General features: G+C 35.7%; 1 protein-coding gene across 2 annotated transcripts in view; it reads right to left on the minus strand.

Moving 5' to 3' along the window:
• TUSC3 (tumor suppressor candidate 3) overlaps positions 1–26,307 on the minus strand; it is a 154,130-nt gene extending 127,823 nt beyond the window's left edge. The window contains exon 1 of one of the 2 annotated variants that reach the window (XM_081045702.1): positions 25,957–26,307. In XM_081045702.1, the coding sequence (XP_080901828.1) occupies positions 25,957–26,094 (138 nt within the window). In that variant the 5' untranslated portion in view covers positions 26,095–26,307. The remainder of the gene's footprint in view (positions 1–25,956) is intronic. The other variant, XM_081045703.1, reaches the window with a different exon arrangement.
• Positions 26,308–27,283: the final 976 nt, after the last annotated feature.

The raw sequence follows: 27,283 nt of genomic DNA on the forward strand, positions 1-27,283 counted from the left end.
AATATTATAAAAATATTTTGCTTCAACATATAAATGTAATATGTTATACTATAAAATGTTAAGAGACACAACATAGATATACATTGGTACGATCTTTCAAGGTCACCCTAACAATACACACACAATTTTAATGTGTGTGCCCTTTAGTACAGCAATACCATTTCAAGGAATTTATCCTGAAGAAATAATCAGACAAGGCACACGTGTTTATGTAAAAGAATATTCACTGCAGCACTGTTTATAATTGCAAATATTTGGAAATTATGTGTGTGCCTATAAAAAGAAAATTGGCGAGATCATAATATGGTATGAAATAGAACACTATTATAGTCATTAACAAGATGAGACATAGTCACCTAAAAGGATATTCACAATTTACCTTTAAATAATCCAAATTACCTTTAAATAATCCAAAAGCTTACTTATCAGAATACTGTGTAAAGTACTAATTCATATTTCAAAATACATGTGTGTGCCTATTCACTGAACTTATTTTATACATATGCTAACTATATGAAAGGATACATAGCAAATTGATAATGGTTTATTTCTAGAGGAGATTATATGGGTATGTTCATTTCTACTCTATACATGTCTACATTGTTTGGAATTTTTACCTATATTACTTCATAAATAACAGAACAGTTATTGCCCATTGGAAGGAGACAGTGAACGAGATATCAAAAACAAAGTGGCTAGAAGATGAGACATTCTGATTTCTCTAGGAAGAAATGTTTAATACAGCTAAGATGGTGCATTGGTTACTGTATGCCTCTTTGCTGTTCCAATTCTAATTTTCCCATCTATTGATTGAGTCTACTCTTCTGAAAGTTACACTCACTTCACTTCAATCTAATCTTTACTTTTGGTCAGGTTGGTATTTGAGAAAATGAGGATGTTTCATTATATTCTAACTTGCACAGTTACTACTACATTCATCGTTACTGACGAACACCTTAGTTCATTTCAGTAAAAATGACCAGGAATATGTATCAAAAGTTCTTCAATAACCAGGGTTTTGTGTTTGTCTTTACTAAGAAACTGAAGAAAGCAATCCTCGATTTTCAAATCTAATTTAGTGAACCATTAGAAAAGATACAAGAAACCAATCTACTCCAACAAATAAAAGCATTTTCCTGGGTCTAGCAAAAGAAAGTTTTGAGCTTTTCTGGTGACGAACATGCCAGAAATGGGCAAATATTGCACTATTAAATTACTGCAGAGTAACACGGTACTAACCGTATTAATAGTTTCCATCCTGCTACCATAAACATCAACCACTATTCAAAGACTTACTTTTACAATCCAAATAAAAAATCAAAAGGAAACAAACCCTAATGTTTAATGTCTTCTTCCAATATTATATTGAAATGTTTGTCAGAATTTTTAGAAACCTATGCAGTTAACACATAAAGGTATAATTTCCATTGTTGTAGAACATCCCATCATATTAATTTTTTCCATTTCTCTTAACAATGGTCATACAAGTTTTCTTTTCTTTTTTTTTTATTTTTTAAATTCTTATATAGTATAATCACGAGCATTATCCATGGTTGAGAGACTTTCTTGACAAGAGTTCTCAAACTAGGTCTTCATAGGTTCCATGATTAGAATTCAGGGAAACCATGCTCTTGGAAACAGCAAAAAAAAAAAAAAAAAAAAAATAACATGTCTTCATTTTCACAAATCTCTAAAATTTAACTTTACAATTATAAATGAAGACAACAAAACACAGCAGAAGTAACAGCATCTGTGACTGTAGCCAACAGGAATTATGGATCTTTTCCTGTTCCCTTCCTTTGGTTGCTGGTAGCTCTAGATAATTGTTTACATACATCACTACTTTGGAACCACAACAATTATCAGATCTGTTATCAGATTCTTGTTATAAAATGCCTTCATAAAGAAATATGATGTTACTGTGCCATATTTTTTATATTTTGATGCTTGTATTTCAATATGGCTTTTATCTTTTGTATTTCTATGTATTTTATTCACTTAAAAATCATTCTGGGGTGACCCCTTTACGTGAGTTCCAGGAATCTAATCACTCCAGGACCTTGATTCATCATTTAGTCCTCTACTACCCCACCCTATGTCTTTATCATATTTCACTGGCTCCTTCCGATGTTCTTCCTATAGGTAACTTGTAGTCTCTCCCATTTAAAAATAAACAAGCAAACAAACAAAATCACTCCTACTTTGAACTCATGTTTACTTTTAGTTAACTGTGTTGTCCTTCTTGCCATTCTTTAAAAGGCAATCTGTCCATTTTTCTTTTTTTACCTTGAATTCATTCCCTGACCCACAACATTCAATCCTCCATACTTACCACTCAAACTGTTCTTAGCAAACGCAAAATGAACTAGCAAATCTGATGGATATTTTCTGGCTTTCCCTTAAATGAATGAAAATAAGATTTGGCACTCCTGAAAATGTTTCTCCTCATTTCTAAGACACCACTCTCTCCTAGTTTTCCTCATACCTCCCTCATTACTTCTCAGCCTTCTTCACTGGTTTCCTTCAGAACTGTTTACTCTGGCCATCTATTCTCTTATTCTATATGAATTCCCTGGGTGATCTCATCTACATTCATGGTTTTAAGTATCACCTTACACATTTATATCACCTATTAAGGATTCCAGGTCTATACCTCTCTCCTGGACCTTAAATGAATTTGCCAAGGACCTCAAAAGCCATGTGTCTCAAGTTGAACTCATGTGTACCCTAAGAGTTCCTACACGCATATTCCTAATGCTAGTGAATTCATCAGTTACCTAAGCCAGAAACACTGAGTCCATTCTATTCCATTCCTTATAGCCTAGTAGGCATTCCACCTTCTAAAATGTTTGACTCTATCCCCTTCTCTCAATTCCTTTTACCAGAAAAACAGCAGCCTTTCATTATCTCTTCCAAACTAGTACTTTCATAGTTTCATAGCCTTGATTGGCCTTTACTCTAAGAGTCATATATTTAAAACACCTCCAACCCCAAATCCTTTCTATATTACTGTGTGTTACCTTTCTAAATGGAGACGTGTAGTGTCTCACTCATCTGTACATTATACTTTAATGTCTCCACATCTCCTATAATGTAAATTTCAAATTATTTCAATAGCATTTTAGACCCTTCAAGCCTTGGCTTTCATTTATACCTGTCCAGTCTCACCTCATGTTAATTCCAACAGAACCCTGAACATGCAAAAAGGCCTCACTATTTGAAACTCCCTGAACCCATCGTATTTTTAGATTGTTGCGAATCCTGTTCTTAACACCTGGGATTGTTGCGAATCCTGTTCTTAACACCTGGGATTCTCCACCAACCTCCCTTCACCACCACCACCACCACCACCCCACACTCTCTTCCTCTCACACACATACATACACATTCCATATCGATCTGCAGCCTTCATCAACATGTCCGACCCCTCCTCATTACTCAAGACTGAATTCAATCAATTACCTGACTCTGAAACCTTTCCAGTTCTTACCATACATGGACTTATTCTTCTCAGGTCATAAAGTGAATCTACCTCTACCTATGTTGTTCTTGTTAGTTTTTTTATATGTCTCCCTCACTAAACAGTCTCTGAATAGATTGTACTTTCTCCACCTTTAAATCCCCCATAAACCTATAGACAGTTGTAAGAGTATTAGTACACATTTAATAAATGATAAATTAATCAAAACAGATAAAATTACAGAAAATTCTTACATGTTAGTTGAATCGTCTTCCACTTTTACAATACAATACAAAGAGAAAAAAAACACTCCTATCCTCCTTGATCACTTTGCCTTTAAGTCAATGCTTTGCTGAGATGAACAATTTTACAACTACTCACTGGCACATCATATATTTGTCTTCCATCTTGTTACTGAAATTAACTACAATAACATTTATGAGCTTCACAATTTAGAATATGTTAAAGAAATATCAAATAAATTTAACATCAATTAAATATGTAAATATTTGTAATTCCCACAAAAATATTAAACAGCTATGCTACTGTGTTTGATCACATTTCCCCGTGAGTAGCTGTTTTTAACATTTTTCTTGCAAAATACTGCCCCATTAGCAGTAGAGAGTAATCAGGTTACACCATCTGTCCTGAGATTTGATTCAGCACATCTGCTTACTAAAATGATATTCCCCTTCCTTCTTCCCTTTCCTGATGTTCTCTTCCTAAAAATGTATCATCATTTAAGAGAAATCTGTCCTCAAATCAGAAATTTTGTTTGTTTGTTTTGGTTTAAAATATATAAATGGTTCATGCTTCTTATAATCTTTTTAAGAGTTGTACAAGACAACCCCCAAAAATTTCATTTACCTTTTTTTTTTTTTTTGAAAATCCATTACTATTCCTGTTCACTAAAGAATGTAATTGGCATTAGAGTGGATGTAATTTAATTAAACCTCCCACACAATATGGCATGTACAACATCCCGACAGTTGATCACAGAAGGTGAAAACTTCTGGTAAAAATTAGCTTGCTATCTCACCAGGTGGCCAATTTCATTTCAAAACAGTGATAATATTTTACAATTCTTCCTTATATTTACACATGTAATACCCATCCACTGGACCTATTTTTGCCCTCTGGAGCCACAGAGAATAAATCTTAACCGTAGAAGATACACTTAAAAAATTCAAAGAGAACAACAATGAGCCTTTCTCTTTCTAAGCTAAACTTAACTAAATTAGTACTTCCAACATATGGCTTTCACTCTTTACCATCACTGGCAATCTTCTCTGCACTGGCTCTAGCTTTCAAATCTATAGTTAGTTTTATTTGTTCTTCATTTTATTACAAAGTGACTATAAATTTACAACACAACTTAGAAAAGAATCCAAAATAGTACTGAATCCTGTAAGTATTGTGATTAAATACTAAATGTTTGTTGCACTACAATTAGGAGAAAAATCAGAGCAACAAGGTTATATTTACAAAGTGCCTAAAACAGTTGTCTGCCACATAGTAGTACTATATAAGTAATAAAATTAACTGATCCACTGTTCATTATCTTTATTATGGTAAAGAACGATATATGAAATGTATGTGTATAATAATGACATGTATGAATACTTGACCTAGTCAACACTGGAATTTTTTTTTTTACATTTTTAATTCCCTAAATATCAAATAGCTAAAATAAATAAATAAATAAATAAAAAATAAAAGCCTGCCAAAAATTAAAGAGCACTATTGCCAATCTGCAGTTACAACCCAAATTAGGATCACAAAATCATTAGAATCAAGAGAAGCTATAAAGAAATTCTAAGGCATCTTCAGAAAAAAAAAATTGCTCTTAATTTCCCAAGATAGGATGGAACATAGGGCAGGTGGAAGAGAAAAGGAAACCACATCAGCAGTGACTCCTCTTACCAGAAAACTTCCCTGCTGTTAACTTATTCAATTGATATTACCGAATGCTTCCTGGCTGGGAAATCAAAACACGTATTTTAGGGATGTGAGGAAGCACAGCTTAGGATATAGTATCTTAATGCAGCATCAGTGCCAGGTTTTGCTTCATTTATATTGTTTGCAACTGGTGTTTAGAATAATCTTTTGGAGGAGGGGTGATTTTCAAAATTTTTATTTTATTATTGTACAAACACTTAATATGAGATCTACCTTCTTAACAAAATTTTAAGTGTACATTATTGTTGAATATAGGTACAATGTTGTGCAGCAGATCTCTAGAGCCCATTCATCGTCCCTAACTGAAACTTCATGACCACTGATTAGTAACTCCCAATCTCCTTCTCCCCGCAGTGCTCAGAAACTACCATTTCACTCTTTGACTCTATGAATTTGACTATTTTAGATATCTCATATAAATGGAATTGTGCAGTATTTGTCTTTTGGTGTCTGGCATTTCATTTAGCATAATATCCTAAAAGTTTACCCATGTTGTCAATATTCCTTCTTGTTTAAGGCTGAATGTATATACCATGTATTCTTTATCCATTCATCAGTTGATGGACATTTATTTAGGTTGTTTCTACATCTTGGCTATTGGGAATAGCGCTGCAGTGAACGTGGGGGTGCAGATATATCTTTAAGTGTCTTATTTCAATTACTTGGAATAAATACCCAGAAGTGGGATTGCTATATTATATGGTAGTTATACTTTTAATTTTTTGAGGAACCTCCATACTGTTTTCCATAGTGGCTGCACCATTTTGCATTCCCATCAGCAATATGCATTTCTATACACTAACAACAAACTATGTGAAAAGGAAATAAAAATTTTAAAAACCTCCCATGTACAATAGCACCAAAAATAATAAAATACTTACGGAAAACAACTAAGGAGGTGAAAGACTTGTGTATCACGAAAACTACAAAACATAAAAGAAATTAAAGAAGATACAAGCAAATGGAAAGAATGTTGTGTTCATGGATTGTAAGACTTAATAATGTTAAAATGTCCATACGACCAAAGGCGATCTACAAACTCTATGCAGTACCTATCAAAATCTCAATGGAATTTTTTTTACAGAAATAATAGAAGAGAAAAAACAATTCTACCATTCATGTGGTATCAGAGAAGACCACAAATAGTCAAATCGATCCTGAGAAAGTAAAATGATATTGTCTGTCAAATATTATCACATTTAATTTTAAGAGCAAGTAAAAACATCAACTAGAACCTGTCAACTGTGTATGCCTTAAACCCAAGAAATACTATGTAAAAAAGAACAACTGAAAGAGGGTACAAATTATGGTTGTTTTAAGTTATTAAAAATGTTATATGCCATTCATTAATAAACAATTAAAATAAATTTAATAGGCACTACTAATTTTAGTGGAGCAATACAACTATCATATAAATGCTCGTACATACATATTTGTCACAAAAGAACTGACCTCCTCCCCACCCCATGTGGGAGAAAATTCACCTTGGAGCTATAGATACACATGAACAATGAGAAAGGCAGGCACATCAATCCAGACTCTTTAATCAACTTTGGTATTCAGCGGAGAGAAAGATTTCACAGCTATATCAACCACATCCTACCTAGTTTGGTTTCAGAATATACCATACTACCTCCAAGTTGAATTTTGATAACTACCAGTATGTTAATAATAGTTTGGAAGCCACTGTAAGTATAAAATGAGTAAACTTAAGCCTAGGAAGAAAAAAATTTTAAAAAGGCAGATTCATCACTAACTAGTTTATGATATTATTAAGTCACTTAGGCTCCCATGTATTAATTTCATCATCTGTCAGATGCATAAAGTCATCTCTAAGATACTTTCTAGAGTCAGGATTTCCAGAACGGCTATGAGAGGAGCTTGACAGATCCTCTTCCTCAGCAAAACAGAATGAGACTGGTCAAAATTATATTTTAAAAAAATGTTTAATAAACTCTCTGGAAACTGACCTAAAGGCATACAAAAACCTGAGAAGCATTTATTCAAGATAATCTAATGAATCTCGGTAACAACAGCAGGAAGGTGGCATTTAAGCCAGAAATGCTATGTGTTGCAGAAGTTCTATTGTGTGCACATGTGTCTGAGAAGGAAGAGGAGAAGGCAACCTTCCCTTGCCCGGCTTCTGTTCACAGGGCATAAGGTGGATGTTCCGCACTAGAAGGGCCAAGCAGAGAAGACCAGAGGCTACCATCCCCTTCTAAACCCTACTCAGGGAGAAAGAGCCCACCATCTTCCCCATCCCCAGCTCTAAGGCAGGTTAACAAAGGCTCTGTCAGGAAGAAGAGCAACACATGAAAACTACCGGCTCCACAGCACTGTCTGAGGTGTTATGGAAAACAACAGAGATTACATTGGCAAGCAATTAAGAGGAAAAAATAGATACTAGAAGCAGCAAGAAAACAGTACACTAGTCATAAATTTAACAGAGGGATTCGGGGAAGGAGACAGCCAAAAAAGAGCCCTACAAAGATTACATTTACCCCTAGTGGTCTGGAACACTGCACATGCTCAGAAACAACTTGAAAAAGTACTTGCCAGCTGCTAATCCCTTGCTAAATAAAGGGCAGACATGAAAATTCCCTGAACTTTGAAAGCATCCCAAAAACCACACACAGATCCACTGGCAGGGGTGGAAGACTTACTGGGTATGGGATCTTAATCACAACTTCTAATTAATCACGGGCAATTCCTGGGAAGCCAGGCTTAAAAATAAAAACAAGAAGGAAAAAACATTAAAGTGTTCAAAGGTGGAACACTGCAGGGGAAATAGATTCCACAGAAGTAATCCAGGCAAGCCACTAAACAAATACAAATAAAATAAAATAAAAAAGAACAACAATGAGCTAGGGGAAAGACGGCAATAGCAGAATCTAGAGTTGCTAAAATATCTAAAATCCAATTTTCAACAAAAATATCTGCATAGAAATAACAAAAACACATGCAGACAAACAGAAAAATGTGATCTCGCACAGGGCAAAAAAAAGCAGGTGATAAAAAAACTGCCTCTGAATGCGCCCAGATATTGGACTTAACACTTCAAAGTAGCTATTATAAATATGTTCAAAGAATTTTAAAAAAAGTTTGAAGAATTATAGAAAAGGGTGACAATAACTCATCAAATAAACAATACAGAGAAACTATAAAACATAGAAAATTAGAGCGTTCAAAACATGCTTTCTACCTCAAAAAAAATTAAGCAGTAGCAAACTGTCCTGACATGATTATCATCAAATAAAATATTATTTTGATTATTAACTCTAGCATTCATTGTGTATGATGCCAAATTTGCTTTTTAAAAATATCTAAACCAAAATATACCAATTATGTTGTCTTTAATAAATAACACCATTCAGACCATTTTCATTAGATATGCTTATAATGGTCCTGGTAATGGTCCTAGTTTATTCCTGTTGCCATGGGGTAATTATTATAAGCATCTCCTTTCCTTCCTGAATGTCTTCCCATTCTGATGATCAATTATAGGGTCATCCAGCTATGTGTATCCTTACAAGTTGTTTATAGCATTTTTATCTTTAATCTTTCATTATTTAATTACCAATTTAAAAATGTTAATATGATTTTTTAGAAACAGAGTTGTAGGTATTCAAAGTGGTCAAAGCATACTTTCTCATAGCATGAAGGTATCCTCAACCCATTTGGGTGTACAAGTAGTAAAGAAAGGTGTTGGAACAACATCAAAAACAAGAATTTATAAACACTGGTTTAATTCTCATTCTCAAGGAAAACAACAAATTTAATTTAGCTCTATTTTCACACCCTGATAGGAAAAGCAATGCATTCATAAATTTCTGATTCACTTTTATAACCCTTTCTTAGATTTAAAGTTCATTTAAATCTAGGGTAAAGTTTATTTAAATCTAGACTATTTTCAAAAGTCTAAAACATCATTTCCATCAAAAATATGAATTATATATTTGCAAAAGTATACTTCAAAGGAATTTTCAAAATACATATTGTCCTCCTAATTAATGAAACAATGTATGTGCACACATACACATTTAAGTTCTTAATATTTTAATTAGTTGCTATGAAAAGATTCCATTTCACTTGAAAAATAACAAGTATAAATAGTCATTGCAAAACAAAATCAAATTATCTCCACTCAGTAGTTTTTTAATACCACACTGGACACTTTACAAGGAAGCTTTAGTCCTTTTTAAAACAAAGTGTTAAGAATCAAACACCACACAATGAACTTTACAAAAGTCCAATTATTTCCTAATACTGTGTATTAGGAAAACTTAATACTGTGTATTAGGAAATAATTAGGAAATAAATACACAATATATATTTATATACAAAAATATGTATGTATACAAAAATCATTCAATTGATTACGTCCCATAAAATGTGCATTTAAAATGACAATGTAGTATATTTTAAAAAATCACTAATTGCTTTTGATAAGTTAAGCTTACAATATAAAATTTTTCTAAACAATAAATTCAAAAAAAATTTCCATAAGAACTAAATGTTTTGTAGAGGAAAAAATAATCCCGTAAGTTAAACTACTTTTTCTCCTTCAAAAAAAAAATCCTTAAAATACAGTAACACTAGGATAGTTAGTTCCACAGCAGGAGATATTCCTTACAAGTGGACATATGAATTTAGACTTGCTTATTAAGTTCTAATTGGCTGATCCCACTAAATGTTTTCCAAGTGATTTACACCCAGATGAAAACCCATTTGGACACAAAGCATAACATCTAGCTAAAATAATGTTTGATTGACCTATTTCTTTAAGGTGGTTGTAAAAAACAGAATATTTGTGCCTCCTCAAAATTCACATGTTGAAATCCTAACTCCAGATGTGATGGTCCCTAACTCCCAATGTATTAGGAAGTGAGAACTTTGAGAGGTAATTAGATCACGAGGGTGGAGCCCTCATGAATTGGATTAAGTCTTGTAAACAGACCCATGAAGTTCTCTTGCCCTTTTTAAGCCAAATGAGGATAAAATGAGAAGTCAGCCCATCTGCAAAGGGGTAGAGTTCTTCACCAGAATTGGATCATGCTGGCAGCCTGACTGGAGGGATAACTGTGAGAAATGAATGTCTGTTGTTTATAAACCGCCCAGTCAGTCTATGCTGCTTTGTTACAGCAGCCTAAACTGACTGAGACAATGGTATAAGCCCTCCCAAATCCTCAAGAGGAATGAAGATAAAGTTAGTTACAAAATGACTTCTGGCTCTTACGCAAACAACTGAGCAAAAACCCTAAAATAAGCTTTGTGTGGCAGAGTTACCAGAAGAATAATCCTCATATAAATTACTCTCATGCGGTTAAGAGGGAGCTGAATGCTTTACTAAACCACATCTATTTTCCCAGCCCACCTTAACCTACCTGATAAAAGTAGAAAAGAACTTTCAGTTTTAAGAAAGGACCTGGGCAAGAGAGACAATCTGATAAACTCTAAGTACCCTAGGGAAGAAAAGAGAGCAGGATGACAAGTAAAGAGAGGAAAAGAAGTTGAGTACTAGAGAAAAATGATTCCTGCTGACAATTTTATAACCTATGCAATTTTCCCATACTCATTAAATGCATTTACATTTATAATCATAGTTGTATCCCCTTTTGGTAACAACAATGAGGAATACAGCAGGTTAAATCTCTATGGATCTTGATGGTGAGGGTGCAGAATGCCAGGGAGGGAGGGAGGCAAAGAGAGAGAGAGAGGGAGGGAGCTACCAGTGAGTGCAAAAATAACTAACAAGTGATCATAAAGTGCATTAACAATCAGAATGCCAGTTACGCTCCCTTAATAGGGAAATGCTGAATTTCCCTTCCACCTAAGCCTGATAACGGATTAAAAAAGACTGTAAAAACTATAGGAACAAAATATCACCCAAAAATGGCAATAGAGATAGCTAAAATTACCTAAGGAAAGGACTGGCTTAGCCAGCTTCTTCATTCTGATTGACTTAGCCTACTTCTTCATTCTGTACCTGTACTGAGGTGTTGTTTTGTTTTGTTTTGTTTTCCCCCTTATGTTTGGAATTGCCAGGGATGTTTGTAAGATGACATTGGAGGCAAATCTCCAATGTCTGCATGACCTGAGGCAGCTTTTCTTCCAGAATACCTTTTCAATAACACTTGAAAAAAGTTTAAAGAAAAGAAACTAGAGATAGGGTTTCCCTTTGGGTTAAAGGGCAGATTTGTTTCCTAACCATAATAATGAATGTGTATCTCTGGCAGGGCAAAGGTTGAATGGGTTTTTTAGTACTCCCTTCAAAAGACCAAGGTTCCCTAAACTCAGGGTTCCTCAGCACTGCATCCAGGAGGGCCCCCCTTGGCACCACCCCATGGGATGAGTGGGGAAAGGGAGCTCATATGAACCTGAACATCATTGATACTGCCTGCTGTGTCTGGAGTAATAAACTACCTAAATTCACTTGGGATTTCTCCTTACCAGCAGAATCTATGGAAGTGTGGCAAGCGAACCTGGCAGGGGCCATCATACTGCTGTTTGAACTATTTAACTGCTTGACATACACAAGCCTTGCATAGCTGAAGCTGGTAATAACTTTAGATGCTGACTCTACTGGAAGGCAGTATAGCTCTGATTCTCTTGTTTCTTAAACAGAATAATCCTAGGCACCCTTGGGGTGACTTGACAGTGTGCCAAGAAAAACAATATCGCATCCTGAAGCAACAGTTACATGCAACGAGAGAATACAAAAAATAGACAATCACATTAAAAAAAAGAAATAAACTAATAATGGAATAGAAAGCAAACTTTGCAGAATATTTTAATATAAAAGCTCACAGATATTTTGAATAATCAGGTAGCTTCACACTGGACTGCCAGGTCCCCAGTGGTATGCATTCCCTCTGCTACCTTCCGTATGAGAATCACAGATAGAAGAGTAGTTAATTAAGAGCAACGCCTTGCAAGTCAGTTCTGCATCTGAACAATAGCACAACTGCTAACTGCATGATTTGGGGCAAATTACTTCAACTCTCTGAACCTCATCTGTAAAATTAAATCGTAGTAGGTTGTTGTGCTTACATGAGATGATAAATACATATATATGTATACGTATACATACGTATATATATACGTGTATATGTGTATATACGTATGTATACGTGTATACGTATATACATACACGTATATATAACAGTTACAGCATAGCCCATAGCAGGTATTTCATAAATGGTAGCTATTGCCAGTGGTTTATTATAAACTATGTTGAAACATAACCAATACAATGTAAACATTACTGTTTGTTTTAATTAATTCTAAACTTTGACATGTTTTTAAAATAATTTCCAAATTCCTTCTTCCAAGCACAAAACTACTAGTAGTTGCTGCTCTATGAAAAGATAGAGCTTTTCTTTAGAGTAAAGCAAGGGGGGAAAGCATAAGTCTACATCTGAATTTATGTAGTTTTATATGACACACACACACACACACACACACACTCGTATATATACACACAAACCCCTTGTACAACACTAAATGGATCACAAGTCATACACAAGAGTGTACCGTGGTGTTTAAATACAAAGAGAAAGAAATTTCTATCAGGACTTCTATAAAATCATTCTAATCAATCAACAAAAACATATTCAACACTAACTATACAACCATTTTAAAGCTCTTCTTACTAATAAGGAGACCGTATGTCCCAGCTAGGCCAGGGACAGTCCCAGCTTACTCCTACTATCGCACCAAAATTAGTAATTGCAACTGTTTTTCACTCTCAAGTGTCCTTGTTTGGACAATAAATTCCATGTTCACCCTACTTCTAAACAACTGGCTCCTTCTGGCCTTGCCCTGCTCCAGCTGTCAGGATAATTATACAGATATCCTGAGACAGATTAAATAAACTTTATGTGTATGTATTACATAGTTTCATTATCATTATGCTACAATTTGTTATCTCAAATTCATATGGTAAACTTACCTGTGATTTTCACCTCAATTAGTCTAAATTTAGTCTAAATTTAAGGAGTATGTATTTTGAATGGAAATGAACTGCCCATAATTTTCCAGCAGGTACCAAAAAACAAACCTATAAAAATGAAAGTGGAGCTGTGCAACAAATGAGTAACTAAAAGAATTAAGTTGCGTATGTATCTTATAGTGTTGCTGTGCCAAATTCAGAAGCATCTAGTACAAAAATACTTCAACAACTTAATTTTAAGAATGCAAATGAACTTCTGTTTCATGTATTCTTAATCATATATAATAGTAATAAAAGAAATTAAGGGATTGAATTATAATGATTTCCCAAATTTTGCTCATTCAATGCATGATTAATTATACAATAATAATCTTCAAAAGTGATTCACCAAGAAACTGTCAAGTCTAAAGCAGGTCTACATGGAAATATTTAGTAAATAGTTACATTTTCCTGAATAACTAAAGAAAGTAGTCAACCACAGGTACTTACCAGAAAACCATGAGGTTAAAGACTGGAATAGAATATAAGAAAAAAATGAAGGAAAAGGTAATCTCCATTTACCAAAATCTGACATGTAAAAATGTATGATAAAGTTTTACTCCAATTCACCAATTTGTATTTATTTATATACTTTAAATTCTGTATTACCTTCCTAATGAAAGCTGAAAGAAATGGTAAATGGCTTTCATATTTATCAACGTGCCCTTAATTAAAAATGATATAAGCCTAACGCGTTCTAGCCTGGGTGAAAAGGAACTGTGTAAGTGCATATAACACGGAAGGATGTAAATAGGTCTGGCTTCAGGAATGAATAGATCCAAGAATTTGACTGGTGTTGTCAGTACTCTGTCTAGCCTTAGAAGCTCCAGGGCAGCAACCGTTTTTACATGTTTTGTTTATTTCTGTATTGGTGGCACTTAGAACAAAGACTGACATAGAGTTAGTACTCAAATATTTACTGAATTGGTGAAAATCTCTTCTCTTTATTTGCTTAATATCTACACATCAGAGTTTTTCATGCCAGAAGTGAAAGGCAACCTAAAATCACATCCTTCTAATTTCTAATTTCTAATTTCACATGCCAATTAGCAAGGTAACCTCATTGTTAGTTCCACTTAGAAAAATCCCAGTGAACGACTCTATGTCACCTGCCCAACCCTGTGTCAAATATGACAAGTGGGATGAATAGTAGCCTGGTAATATACTTACCTATGTGATCACAGAGGAGGGACTGTTAAGAAGAAAATAAAAGAGGGAAAGGAGAGGAGACCTACAGAGAATAATAGGTACACACCTTATTTAATGTGACCCTCCTTACCAACAACCCAAACACAACATAGCCATTCAGCAATTTCATAGCAGTTTTCAGTCCTGTATTTGCCACAGGAGATGCTTCTTATCTAAGTACTCAATATGTGCACACACAAAAAATGCAAAGACACAGAGAGGCAAAGTTATTTCCAAGATGTGATCAAACAATATAGTGAATGTTTAAATAAAAAAACTCATTACAGTAAAAGACACATTGCCATTAATTCCCCTCAAAACATTCCCCCTCACTTTGAACACACTCCTCCCATCATTCTTGCCACTTTCTGAAGCAGTTCTGGAAGTCCTCTTTTGTGAGTGTCTTAAGTTGCACTGTCGTGGCTGCCTTAATGTCCTGAATCATTTTGACTTTGGGGAAGAGCCAGAAGTTGCACGGTGCCAGAGATGGTAAATAAAGTAGTTGAGAACACACCACAGTGGTTTTACTTGACAGAAATTGCTGTATACCAGAAGTGATGTGTGACACGAGGCATTGTCATGATGAAGGATGATTTACAGCACTTTAAAACACACCTTCTCTCAACAGTAGCTCACACCCAACTGACTGCACTGAACAAGTTGAAACTTGTCACGCACTGTTACTAAGGTTCGATGCGCCGCTGCCTGTATTGAAGATTCCTGCCTTTCCGTTGGATGGCACTCGGCAGCAGCATTCACCATATTTTGTGATCACAATGGAAAAAGCTCTGTGTCACATATCACTTCTGGTACAGCAATTTCTGTCACATAAAAACATTACGGTGTGTCCTCATCCACCTTATTCACCAGATCTGGCACCATGCGACTTCTGGCTCTTCCCCAAAGTCAAATTATTCAAAACACGGATACAGCCACAACAGTACAACTAAAGTCACTCACAAAAGAGGACTTCCAGAACTGCTTCAGAATGTAGCAAGAACGACGGGATGAGTGTGTTCGAAGTTAGGGGGAGTACTTTGAGGGGGATTAATGGCAATGTGTCTTTTACTGTAATGAGCTTTTTGTTGTTCTTTTAATTTAAACATTCACCATATTTTTATCACACTTTTTCATCTTCTATTACTCATGTCCAACCACTTACAAAAGTAGTCCCTGTACAGACATTCATTCTTATTTTAACATAGCCTCTATCCCCAAAAAAAACCACATCACACAATTTTTTTGGTAGTCTCACATTTGACTGCAATCTTATAAAAGGCAAAAGGTTTTATCAGATTGATTTTTAAAATGCAGAACTACTCAAATTATATGTAAAACGACTGACAAATGAACTGTCAGAATTATAACAACATACAAAAAGAGAAAAACAAAACAATTTAAGTACTTCAAAACAGAATAATGTGGATATCAAATAAGTGAAAGATGCCCCTGAGAAAACTAGTAAACCTGAAAATATTGTGAATATAACCTCCAAAATTATGCTCCAAAAGTCAAGCATTAACTGAAGATGTCCATCATGCTATCATATAATTTTATTGAGAAAAATCACACCAAAAATATCACGACTTATTCATTGTTTATCCTAACAGATCAGGACTACTTGCAATCAAAAGTTAAATTTTAAGCATATAATCAATTGAATGAATTTTCATAATTTTGATTTAATTTTATATAGATAACTTCAAAGCTTTTTTAATGCCTATGAAATACTATTCATTTTAACTAGATTCATAAACTGGCCTCTTTCCATGTACTATTTAACTTCAGTTAAAGGGGAACCTTGTATACTTAAGAAGTATTTGCTACTATCCTAAGTATTAAATAAATTCTTAAATAAGCACCTAATCAGGGAAGGATACTGGACTAAGTTCTATGGGAGATTTGAAGATGAACAATGTAAAGGACATTATGCTAATTTTTGACAGAATTTTTAAAAATGTGCTATAAAAACACCAGGAGAGTGATCAATGGTGGCCAATTAAAGAAACAATTAAGTTAGACACAATTTTTTTTATTGAAAAATTATTAACTTTAGTGCTTTTCTGAAAATAAACTTCCCCTACTGCCCCAAAGTATTTTTCAATTCATCATTAAAATGAACAAGGTGTACAAGTTGAAAGCCATCTTTTATCTACCTCAACTCTAATTTTTTTAACTAACAAAAGTATTGTGACTTAGAAAGATGGAATGGCTTAACCAAGAGAACAGTTAAGAGTTAAAAAATTCTATAACTAGAATCTTCGTCATGAATTCCCAACTGGCTGCCCCACTGTCTTAGTCAAGAGCAAATTCAATAAAACCCGTCCCTGGGAACCATTACTAAGTGAAGGCCAAATGAGAACACAGTACAAACTAAAACAAAACATGATGTATGTGACAACTTTTAGAAATATGTGTCTTCTGTGAGGGAAGGCAAAGAAGTACATGTACCTACTCTGAGGTATACCTTATGGAAACAGGAGTGAACTTAGAAGCAAAAGACCCATATTTGAGGCACAGCTCTTTCCCTTATCAGCTGTGGCACCTTAGCACAAAAATCCTTGAAGTTAGGTTCTCCTTTCTTAAAATGGTAACAAGACCACTCGTTCAAAATAATTCTATGAAAAATAAATGAGATGATGCTATGGTTTTAAAGCTGTATTCCTCAAAACACCAGCCCCTGAGATTTGCTTCTGAGCTCTAGAAGCATGTTAAATGTGATGGTGAAAATATACTGGCAATAAAACTGCGGCATCCCATTGAGAGAGGGGAATACTATTAAAGAACAGCTATTGAGTTCCATGCTTTAGCCTAGACATTGCCAAAAGCATACTGTGCTAAATATGCAAACAGCACCATCATCCAACAATGTAGTCCAGAGAGGAAATTGAGAATGCATACTGAGTTAGTTCAGAGGCTGAGACAGTGATGTGTCAATAAATGATGGACACAAATGTTAGAAGTCTGTTTTCCTTGTATAACATATTCATAAAGGTAAATACAAGGAAAATGTGCTGCTCGAAACCAGGTGTGTTTAAATACACAGAAAGAGATGAGATTTGTTTTAGTATTTAGTTTTCAGCATCTCTATTATTAAAAGTAAACTAGGCTGTGGGACTGTAGCACCAAATAGAGCCCCCAAATTGAGTGACTTATATCCACACAGCACTCCGGAGCAGAAATCAGGGCAGCAGAGAGACTCCCCACACAGTCATGGACACCAGGCGGACGGCTGCTCTGCCATCTGCAACATGCGGCTTTCCAGGTCACTCTTTACATAGCCAAACAGTCATACAAAAAGAGCTTTTATCAGTCAGGCTTCAGTCAGGAAAACAAAGTGTTCCATGTGCTCCAAATATGGAGGTACTGAATGCAGGAACTTAGAAGCAGCTTAGAGCACCACTGGAGAGCTCGCAAGAAACTAAGGTAAGGAAAGCCGCTACGGACAACCTCAGCGCACAACACCAAAGCAGGTGATTGTCAAGAGCTCACCTGGAGCTCGTAGACTTCTTGAAGGCTTCCACCAAGTAGCTTGGTCTACAAGTTAAAAGGATAGCTGTGATAGGCTAAACAATGCCCCATCCCACAAGATGTTCACATCCTAATTCCCAGAAACTTGGAGCATGTTACTTAACGTGCTAAAAGGAACTATGTAGATGTGATTAAGGAAAGGATCTTGAAATGGGAGATTATCTTACATTAGCTGAGCAGGCCCAATAAAACCATTTAGGTTTTATGAGAGGAAAGCAAGAGAATCAGTCAATAGTAGGGGTGAGGATGCAAGCCAGAGGTTGGAATGATTCAAGTAAAGAATCAGAAAGAATTCAGGCAGCTTCTAGAAGCTGAACAAGACAAGGAAATGGATTTTCCCCTCAGAGCTTCCAGAAGGAACGAGCTTTGCAAACACCCTGACATTAGCCCAGTGAAGCTGATTTTGGACTTCTGATCTCCAGAACTATCAGATCATAAATGTGTTGTTTTAAGCCAGTAAGTCCATGGTAATTTGTTATGGGAACAATAGGAAATTCATACAGTGGTCTCCTGAATCTACCTGGACTATTTCTGAAGCACAGTGGCCTTTCTCCTTTTCTGCTTTCTAAATCTCAGTGGCACAGGAACAGACCCTCACAGGAAAGCTTGTGATGTAGTCAGTGCAGGTGAGTCCTCTGAGCAGGATGGCAGTGGACAATCAGCACAAACCTAGGACAGATCTTCATGGGCCAGGCAGGAGATGCCACAGATCATCTCCAGTCACATTTCACTGGCCAGAACTTTGTCACATGACCCTAAAAAATGCAGAGGAAACTGGAGAACGTAGTCTAGTTTGTGTCTATGAAGGAGGGGGAAAAAAACAAAAAACTGATGTGGTAAACAACTCTCGCAAACCATCAAAGAATTTAGAAAAAAATAATAATAAAATCTGATAAAAATATGAAAGCCGCAGAAGGAAAGCAACAGAAGTAGCTCTCTAAAAGCTGCTGATAGATATGTCCAGAGAATCATTGTGTATGCACAAACAAAAGTGGCTATTAAAAAGATGTATATATCTTTCAAAACATAGGATAATGCCATATAAATTGTCGATTTTGTTAAGGCATTATCTTTAAATCTTACACTAGTCAGACTTAGTAATGAAAATGTAGATATTGGATTCCATAGTTTACTTTTTTATAATACCAGTCTGTTGGCAACTGAATGAAGGTAAGGTACTACTATAAATATTTCAAATAAGACAAGAAATCAATTTTTAGTTTTGCTAATAGAGAAACGTTAACTCAAAAACAATATGGCTGTCTCAACTTAGCTCTATCTTCCTAATACTCTCTGTAATTAATAAGCACAATTTGGAAATGCAGGGTCCATTACTATGAGGCCTATAGAGACACACAAAGTAGCAACCATAAAAATTAAAAATTAAAAAAAAAACTACACTTAATATTCAAAATGAGTATTTTTTTTCTTTTTTTGAAACTGCAAGTAAACATTAGATAGAAGAATAGTGGTTTATCCTGTAATAGGTGGGGGGAAGACTTCTATAAAATTCTTAATTTCTTTCTAATTTTTAATTTTAATTATAAGTTTCCCTATGAAAAATATATACTGCTCTTCCAAACTTCTTTATCAGTTTAATTGGTATCCTGAGGCTGTAAGATGAGTGAACTGATTAAAATAATTCTTATCATTTCTAACTACATATTTTTTATGAATAATGATTTCTCAGTACTATGCAATTTTAGAACAATGAGCTTTAAAATCACTCTGAGGATGCTTTCACTCCATCCTCACAGGTTTCAACTTGTTCTTATTCTTCCTCACCTTACAGCCAGCCATCCTCCCTTCCCAGCTGACTCTGGACCACAAGCTCCAGCAGCAAACACTGAAACAATAGCCTTACTTAACCCGCTCCCACCATTACATAACATCAAATCCCTATAACAAATTCAGATACGTGCAAACATACATCCTTGTATGTTCATCTTCTTGTGAACCTGCTTCTGACTGAACCCTGATACATGTTATCACTTTAATTTTATAGGCACTGTTAAATGTCTTATATTGAATAACGCTGTCCTATAAACTATCATACCTGTTTATGTTGATTTTATAAGCTGCCATATACAGAGGGTGCCAAAAAAATGTATACACATTTTAAGAAAGTAAAACTGTATTAAAAGTGTAATATTCAATATATACCGATAACGAAAGATGAACGTAAGTCACGTCTGACTTCTGCAATTACAAGAAGTGCTCAAAGTGGTTACCATCAGTGTCCAGACACTTCTGATTACAGTGAACTACTGCTTGAGCAATACTGACAAAAGTGTCCACTTGTATACATATTTTTGGCATCCCTGATATAAAAAAAAATATCTCAAAGTGTAAGCTCATCCACTTTAGTAGGTAGAATTCCAAAACAATCCCCAATGACCCCATACCTTTATATATTTCCCTCCCCATGAATATGGACAGTACCTGTGAATGTGATGGAATAGCACTCCCATAATTGTTACTTTATATGGCAAAGATCTGCAGATGTAGAGCCCCAACCAGTTAACTTTGAGTTAGTTACTCAAAAGGGAGATTATACTGGGTGGGCCTAACCTAATCAGGAGAGATTTTTCAAAGCAAGTTCAGTGTTACAGAGGTACTCCTACTGGTCTGGAAGAAAGCAAGCAGCCAAGTTTTAAACTGCCTAGGGTGGGGCCCACATGGTGAGGATCTGAGGGTAGTTCAAAGAGCTGAAAGAACACACCTAACAAGAAAATAAGGAACTCAGTCCTATGACTGCCAGAAACTAAATTCTGCCAACAACCTGAATGAGCTGGAAAGAAGACCTAGAGATTCAGGTGAGAATGCAGCATAGCCACACTTTAATTTCAGCCTCTTCAGATCCTGAACAACAACAATAAATAAATAAATAAATAAATAAATAAATAAATAAATAAATAAATAAAACCTAGCTATGCAAGGAATCCAACCTATAGAAACTATGAGATAAAAAAAAATGAGTGTTATTTTAAGTCACTAAATTTGCAGTAATTTCTTATGCAAGGATAGAAAACTAATATACTAACAAACCAACTTTGCATTTATATCCAATTTCTTAATGCTCATCATGGATTATTCATCTTAAGAGAAGCATGTAAAATGATAGATAAATTGCTAAGCAGTTCTATTATTATCTACACCACACTTTCTAAGAGATAAAGATTTTAGAACAGGACATTTTATATACAATCTACAAATAATATCTCAGAAGAAATTCATGAGACAACACTGATGGGTAAATCACTGCAGTATTTAACCTCAGGCAGTAATTCTGCATTGAAACTCCAGTTTGTAAGAAAATGCTGGAAAGAGTTTTTATCTCCAGAATCTCTGAAACCAGAGACTCCTGCCTCACGGTTATTGCTGCTGTTTTTACATTTCTTTCTTAGGTATTAAAGCTTACTGAAAAATTGATTCTTACCTCTATTTATTAATAGTTTTGATAATTTATATCCAGAAATCATACAGTATTGATATTTTTAATCACAGAACTATAAATTGAAATTGACATATCTCATAAAATGATCCATAGCTGAGACAGTCTATAAGAAATTTAGCTAAAGTTGATACTGCTAAACAAAAGGCTGCAATTGGTAAGATATCAAATGTTGCCAAATGTCTACATGATCACTTAAACAGAAGCAATATTCCATACATCTATGAAATACTGAAAACACGAGTTTATCTGATTCATAAAAAATGTCATAACATTAGAAAACTGATTTGAGATTTTGAAAATAAGATAGGAGAGAAATGAAGGTTGCCATTATTCGCCTGCAATTTCTCATTTTAGGACTGCAATACTGTCACATCAAATCAAAGAAAAAACATGTAAAATTTTCAAAATCACAACTAATTCCTTACATTTTATACATCCGTAATCAGTGTTCCATTAATGTCTTTGTCAGAACCCTAGGGCTACTAAAATGGAAACCATTCATTCTCCTTAACTTTCACTCAGGGACAAGGGTAGAGTTAGCACCCTCTTAGTTTTGTATCCTCACGTAAAAACCCCTGTTCCTTTAGGAGCCATACCTTAAAAGTATAACATCATCTACCTTGTTTAGACACTGTCACCTAATGAACTTTTGGTCACTACCTTTCACCTTCCCATTATTCTGAGTAATGTATAAAGCCCACATAAACAATCTTACACCCTATTCTTTCATCTCCTATCCTCATAATTTCCAATAATGAACCTCAACACCATTTCAGCCACCTACCACCAGGGTCTCATCTCTACTGACAATACACAAAAATTCCTGTAAGTGCTGTAGAGAAATAAACATGGAGACACTGCTATGTGAGCAAAGATGAGGAGTCCCTCATCTAAAATGTTAGGCAGGGGCATAACTTGCCTAAATCGACACTGGGGGGAAGCATGAAAGATTGGTAAGATATAAACAGGAGAGTTAGACAAAGGCTCACTCAGGAAAAGATCTAAATAGCACGCAGATTACTTTGGATTGCATCTTATAGGCAGGCATTTCAACAATATTTAAACAGTACTCCTGTCGGTCATTGGTCAGAAAAGTCCTGGGGATATCTTTAGCTGGGGTGGGGACATGGCAATGAAAAAAAAAGTCACACTTAATGATTTGAAACTAAAACGTGCCTGACTTTCTGGCCTTGGCAAATAGATGTATGAAAATGCTTTAATTAGTGTGAGGGGCTGTAGGAGGCATAGTTTTGGGGGGAAAAGATGGAACAGAAACTCACTTTCATCCTTTCTTAATCCATGTAGATTATAGCTAATCATTTTCCTGCAGAAAGGATACATTATTATAACAGCTGCTTTTGATGATGGCAAAGTCAGTCGACTGGAAATAATTACAAAATTTGAGCTCTTTTTATATTATCAGAAGAGTTCATTGTAGATTAAAACAATTCTAAATAAAGGTGATTAGTTGATAAGTGTTAACAACGTGAGAAATAGAGAAACCATCAAAATAAAGGAAACCCATGATGTACTAGAAAAACAAATGATACAATGCCAAGAAGCTGGTCTCCCACAAAGTTGAGGATTCAAAAATTAGTTTTTAATGATTGTTTGCAATGTAATTAAGGAAAGTGACTATAAAAATCTCTAGTCAATTTTCTTTGCCTATTTACTATTTCTCTTGACTATATTCTTAAGAGAATTTAACAAAACTATATTTTAATGAAAATATCTTCATCAAGAAACATATATACACATATGTGTACACACACACACAGAAATCCATACCACTAATTCTTCCATGAAGCAAAGTCTCCTGGGAAGTTCTCAAACAATGCAAGAGTTTGGAATTTTCAATGTTTCATTATAAAATAAGTAATAGACAATTTATTCCAGTAACTATGTAATTTATAATTATTATAAAGTCAGTTTACTTAGCAAAAACAATTAATTCAAAATTTTTTATCACATTTTATGATCTCATCATGTCTAATGCTTTCATTTAAATGAGGAACACTAATAGCTACCAATTATTGGTTTGTTATGTTCTAAACGTTGCACTAAGCACTTTATATACACAGTCTTATTTAATCCTAATGACAATCCTGAGATGTAGGTATTATATCTGTATTTTAAAACAAAGAAACTAAAATTCAGGGAACGTAAGTGGTTTGCCTGATGTCATACAATTAGATAGGGGCTAAGTTGTAACTGGACCATCTGACTCAAAAACCTATGGTGGTAACTATTTCTGTCATAAACATTACCTCCTGTAAACCCACTAACGTACACTCTTGATTCCAGGCTTAACTTTAGACTTCAATTTGGCTCCCCAAATTGAAGGAATACATCATTCATGCCAAGTCCACTCTCATATTTATGTCAGTAATATGTATAGTGAGCTAAGTTCCAACCGCTATACTTTCTGGTTCAGTGTTTTTCATCCAGTATTAGAAGAGATCACAGTGTTTGTACCGAGCACCAGTTAGAGAAGTGGACAACACTTCAGAGATGTGCACACTCCGAGTAAAGTATTTAAAGTTCAACTATTCAAGTTGTTGTTTTGCTCTTCTTTTCCTTAAATAAAATACGGTACTCTGCAATACCACCATATAGTAGTACAAACATACCTTGGAGATTGCAGGTTTGATCTCAGACACCTGCAGTAAATTAAGTATCTCAATAAAACAAGTTGTAAGCTTTTTGCTGGTAGAGGGTCTTGCTTTCAATTTGTAAAAACGCAGTATCTGTGAAGCGCAATAAAGTGAAGTGCAATAAAACAAGGTATGCCTGTATTAGACTCTCCTTTTCAAAAGAAAGAAAAGCAGGTTTTTTAATCTTCAACAATTTTCTCCCTATTCTTTCATTTTTTAAATATCTTTTATAAAAAATATTTCAATGGAAACGTTATCATAATTTATAATTATACCAAATTAACAAACGTTTTTGCATGTTATAGTAGTCTTATAACTGGAGATGCTAAGATGCTCTGATGATGTACACTTTTTAGACTTTTCAGTTTTTTTGTTTTTTTGTTTTTCTTTTAACGAAGTTACTGAGGTCACAGTGGTCTATGTAGGAGATAAAACAATTTTCATACAGTCCCTCACCGTTTTTTTATATCACTGTCTGCTTTGGTAATCAACAACAACAAAAAAAAACCACAAAAAACTACTTTTTTTTAATTTCCTCCCTTTCTCAAGAAAAACTATGAAATCTAAAACTCCTGGAATGTGTTATGTACATACCAAATGCTAAAAAAAATATCTTTAATTTATATTTGAAAAGGCAGTTTTAACAATGGTTCTTCTCTAATCCTCTTACCAGAACTCCACAATAATTTTGTATGGCCTACTTTTAAAAAGCTAAAGGGAAGAAGTTGATCTTGAGTTCAGAGTGGTTTCAGGCAAAGGGTAGAGAAAGAGAATCAGAATCAGTGTGAGGCTCTTTTTTCACTCTATCTACCCAACCATCAAGAAAATTGTGGTAATATGTGAAACCTGAATTAGATTTTGAGCCACGTGTGTGTAAAACTTCACCTAGAAAAACAGTCTTGTATTATATAAAGAGAATTCTCTTACTACCATGATGTACAATTAGAAACCTTACATTTCCAAAATAATTTTTTCTGATTCTGCTAGATCGACTATCCAAGGTAAGGACAGATAACCGATATTCACGAATTAATTCACAACTACTTTAAATATAATCAGTTACTTCAACGCTCGCCCTTATCAGTTATTAGAGAACTAAGATTGAAATCAGGTGATCTTACCTTCACAAGTAAATATTCATAACTTAATGTGAGGTTACTCTCACCACTATACATTGAGTTCAACATAATTGCATATATATGTGAGTATATATATTTATATATTGCTATAAAAATGTACAATTAAGAATACAGAATAACTTAAGACACATTCTCAATACGGTGTTGCCTCTAGAAACGGATAGCAAAGGGAGCAGAGTAATGAAAATTAGGAACAAACAGTTCCTATAGGTTTACTACATCCTAAAGGGTCTCTTCACATTCAACACACCCCTTTTAGTGACTCAAGCGCCAGAAGGTCCGCCTCCAATTTAGGGTTAAAAGCGCCCCGGGATCGGAAAGGTGTGAAATGCTGAGACGCGAAAGGATGCCTCCCTGTTTTTTGAGAAAACACTGGCCTATCCCCACAACTGAAACAGTGGGGCCCAAAGGCTCGCAGCTCAGTTGGCTCCCGCCCCAAAGCCAACAACGCTCACGCCGGATGGCCCGGCTGCTTAGCAACGCGGCGGGCCTGCCTAGCAACAGGGCTCGCCCAGGCACGCCCTGGGCCGCCCCAGCCCCCTGAGCCCACGGGGAAAGGCCAAAGGGAGTCATTCTACCTCTTTTTTCTTCTGTCCTCCCCCGAGCTGGATGCAGAGTAGCAGCAAGAGCAGAAGAAAGGGAAAGCTCCCGGTGGGCAGGTACCGCAGCCGCCGCCCCCCCTGTCTCCGGCGTGAAGGAGCGCCCCTGGCACCCATCGCCGCAGGGCAGTGTCTCCTCCACGCTCGGTAACCGTGCGCGCCCAGCTCCTACCGGCGCCCTACACCTGCCAGGCCAGCCGCCAGGAGCCCCCTGCCGGTGCCCTTCTGGGTGCCTGTGGCTTCGCCAGGTACCGGTGCGGCGGCCGAGGACGCCGAGGAGGAAACTGACAGAGCATCCGGTTCACCGGGAGAGGGGACCTGGAAAAGCCCGGGATGGAGCAGGAAGTGGGCGTGGCCACGGAGCAGCCTCCGCGCCCTGCGCTCTCCGCGGGAGTTTTCCCCGAGACCCGCACTGCGGTGGGGTACCACGCTCTCGCGCGAAATCGAAGGTTGTCCAGCTACTGAAGCCAATACTAGGTCCCAGGAGTATGCGAGGGGCCAGTTAGTCCAACACTTTCCCTGGAGCCACACACAGACTAATTGCCTTTTTGGGAGATGGAGAAGAGCTTTGAGGAATTAATGAGGATTTGGCCACTCTAGCCAACTGCAGTCTCCGTTCCCATTGAGACAGTTTTGGAGACACAGCTGTGGTTGACAAACTGAGCCCTTTGGAGCTCTCTAACATAATCCAGAATGCCTGGATACCTAAAAGCTGCCCACAACTTCACAGCTGTTTCTTGCTGCCACAACTGAGGAGCCAAGGTCCACAGCAGTTTGTTAATTCCTTTGCTCATTCTTTCAGTATTCGTGGAACACCAAAGGGCAGAGCAATGTACTAGATGGTTTGAACACAAAAATGAATAGGACTTAATTCAATTCCTGTTCTCTACACATTTTAAGAACAATAGCAGGCCGTTTAGTGAATATTTGATATGCTCCAAGTACTGTTCTAGTGCTTCATATGTACCGTTTTAATCCTCTATCTTAAAATTTCTTCGCTTGGATCATGAACGCCTTTGATAGTCTAATAAAGCCTATTGACCCAGTCTTAAAATAACACAAAAAATAAATACGTAGGATTACAAGTGAATCAATTATAATACCATTATCAAAATTAAAACAATTTACCTCCCTCTACCTAATGTTCAACGAACACTTGTATTTTGGGAATACTGGAAAACAATGTAGATGTGAAGACCAAGGTATAAACATTCAGACCTCACAATGTGATGATTGACCAGAGGCACAGAATTGTGAGGCCCTTGGCCAACTGAGTGGTGTGAGTAGATAAATTCTGCAATCATAT

The sequence above is a fragment of the Rhinolophus hipposideros genome, assembly GCF_964194185.1.
Source record: "Rhinolophus hipposideros genome assembly, chromosome: 4".
Taxonomy (NCBI): domain Eukaryota; kingdom Metazoa; phylum Chordata; class Mammalia; order Chiroptera; family Rhinolophidae; genus Rhinolophus; species Rhinolophus hipposideros.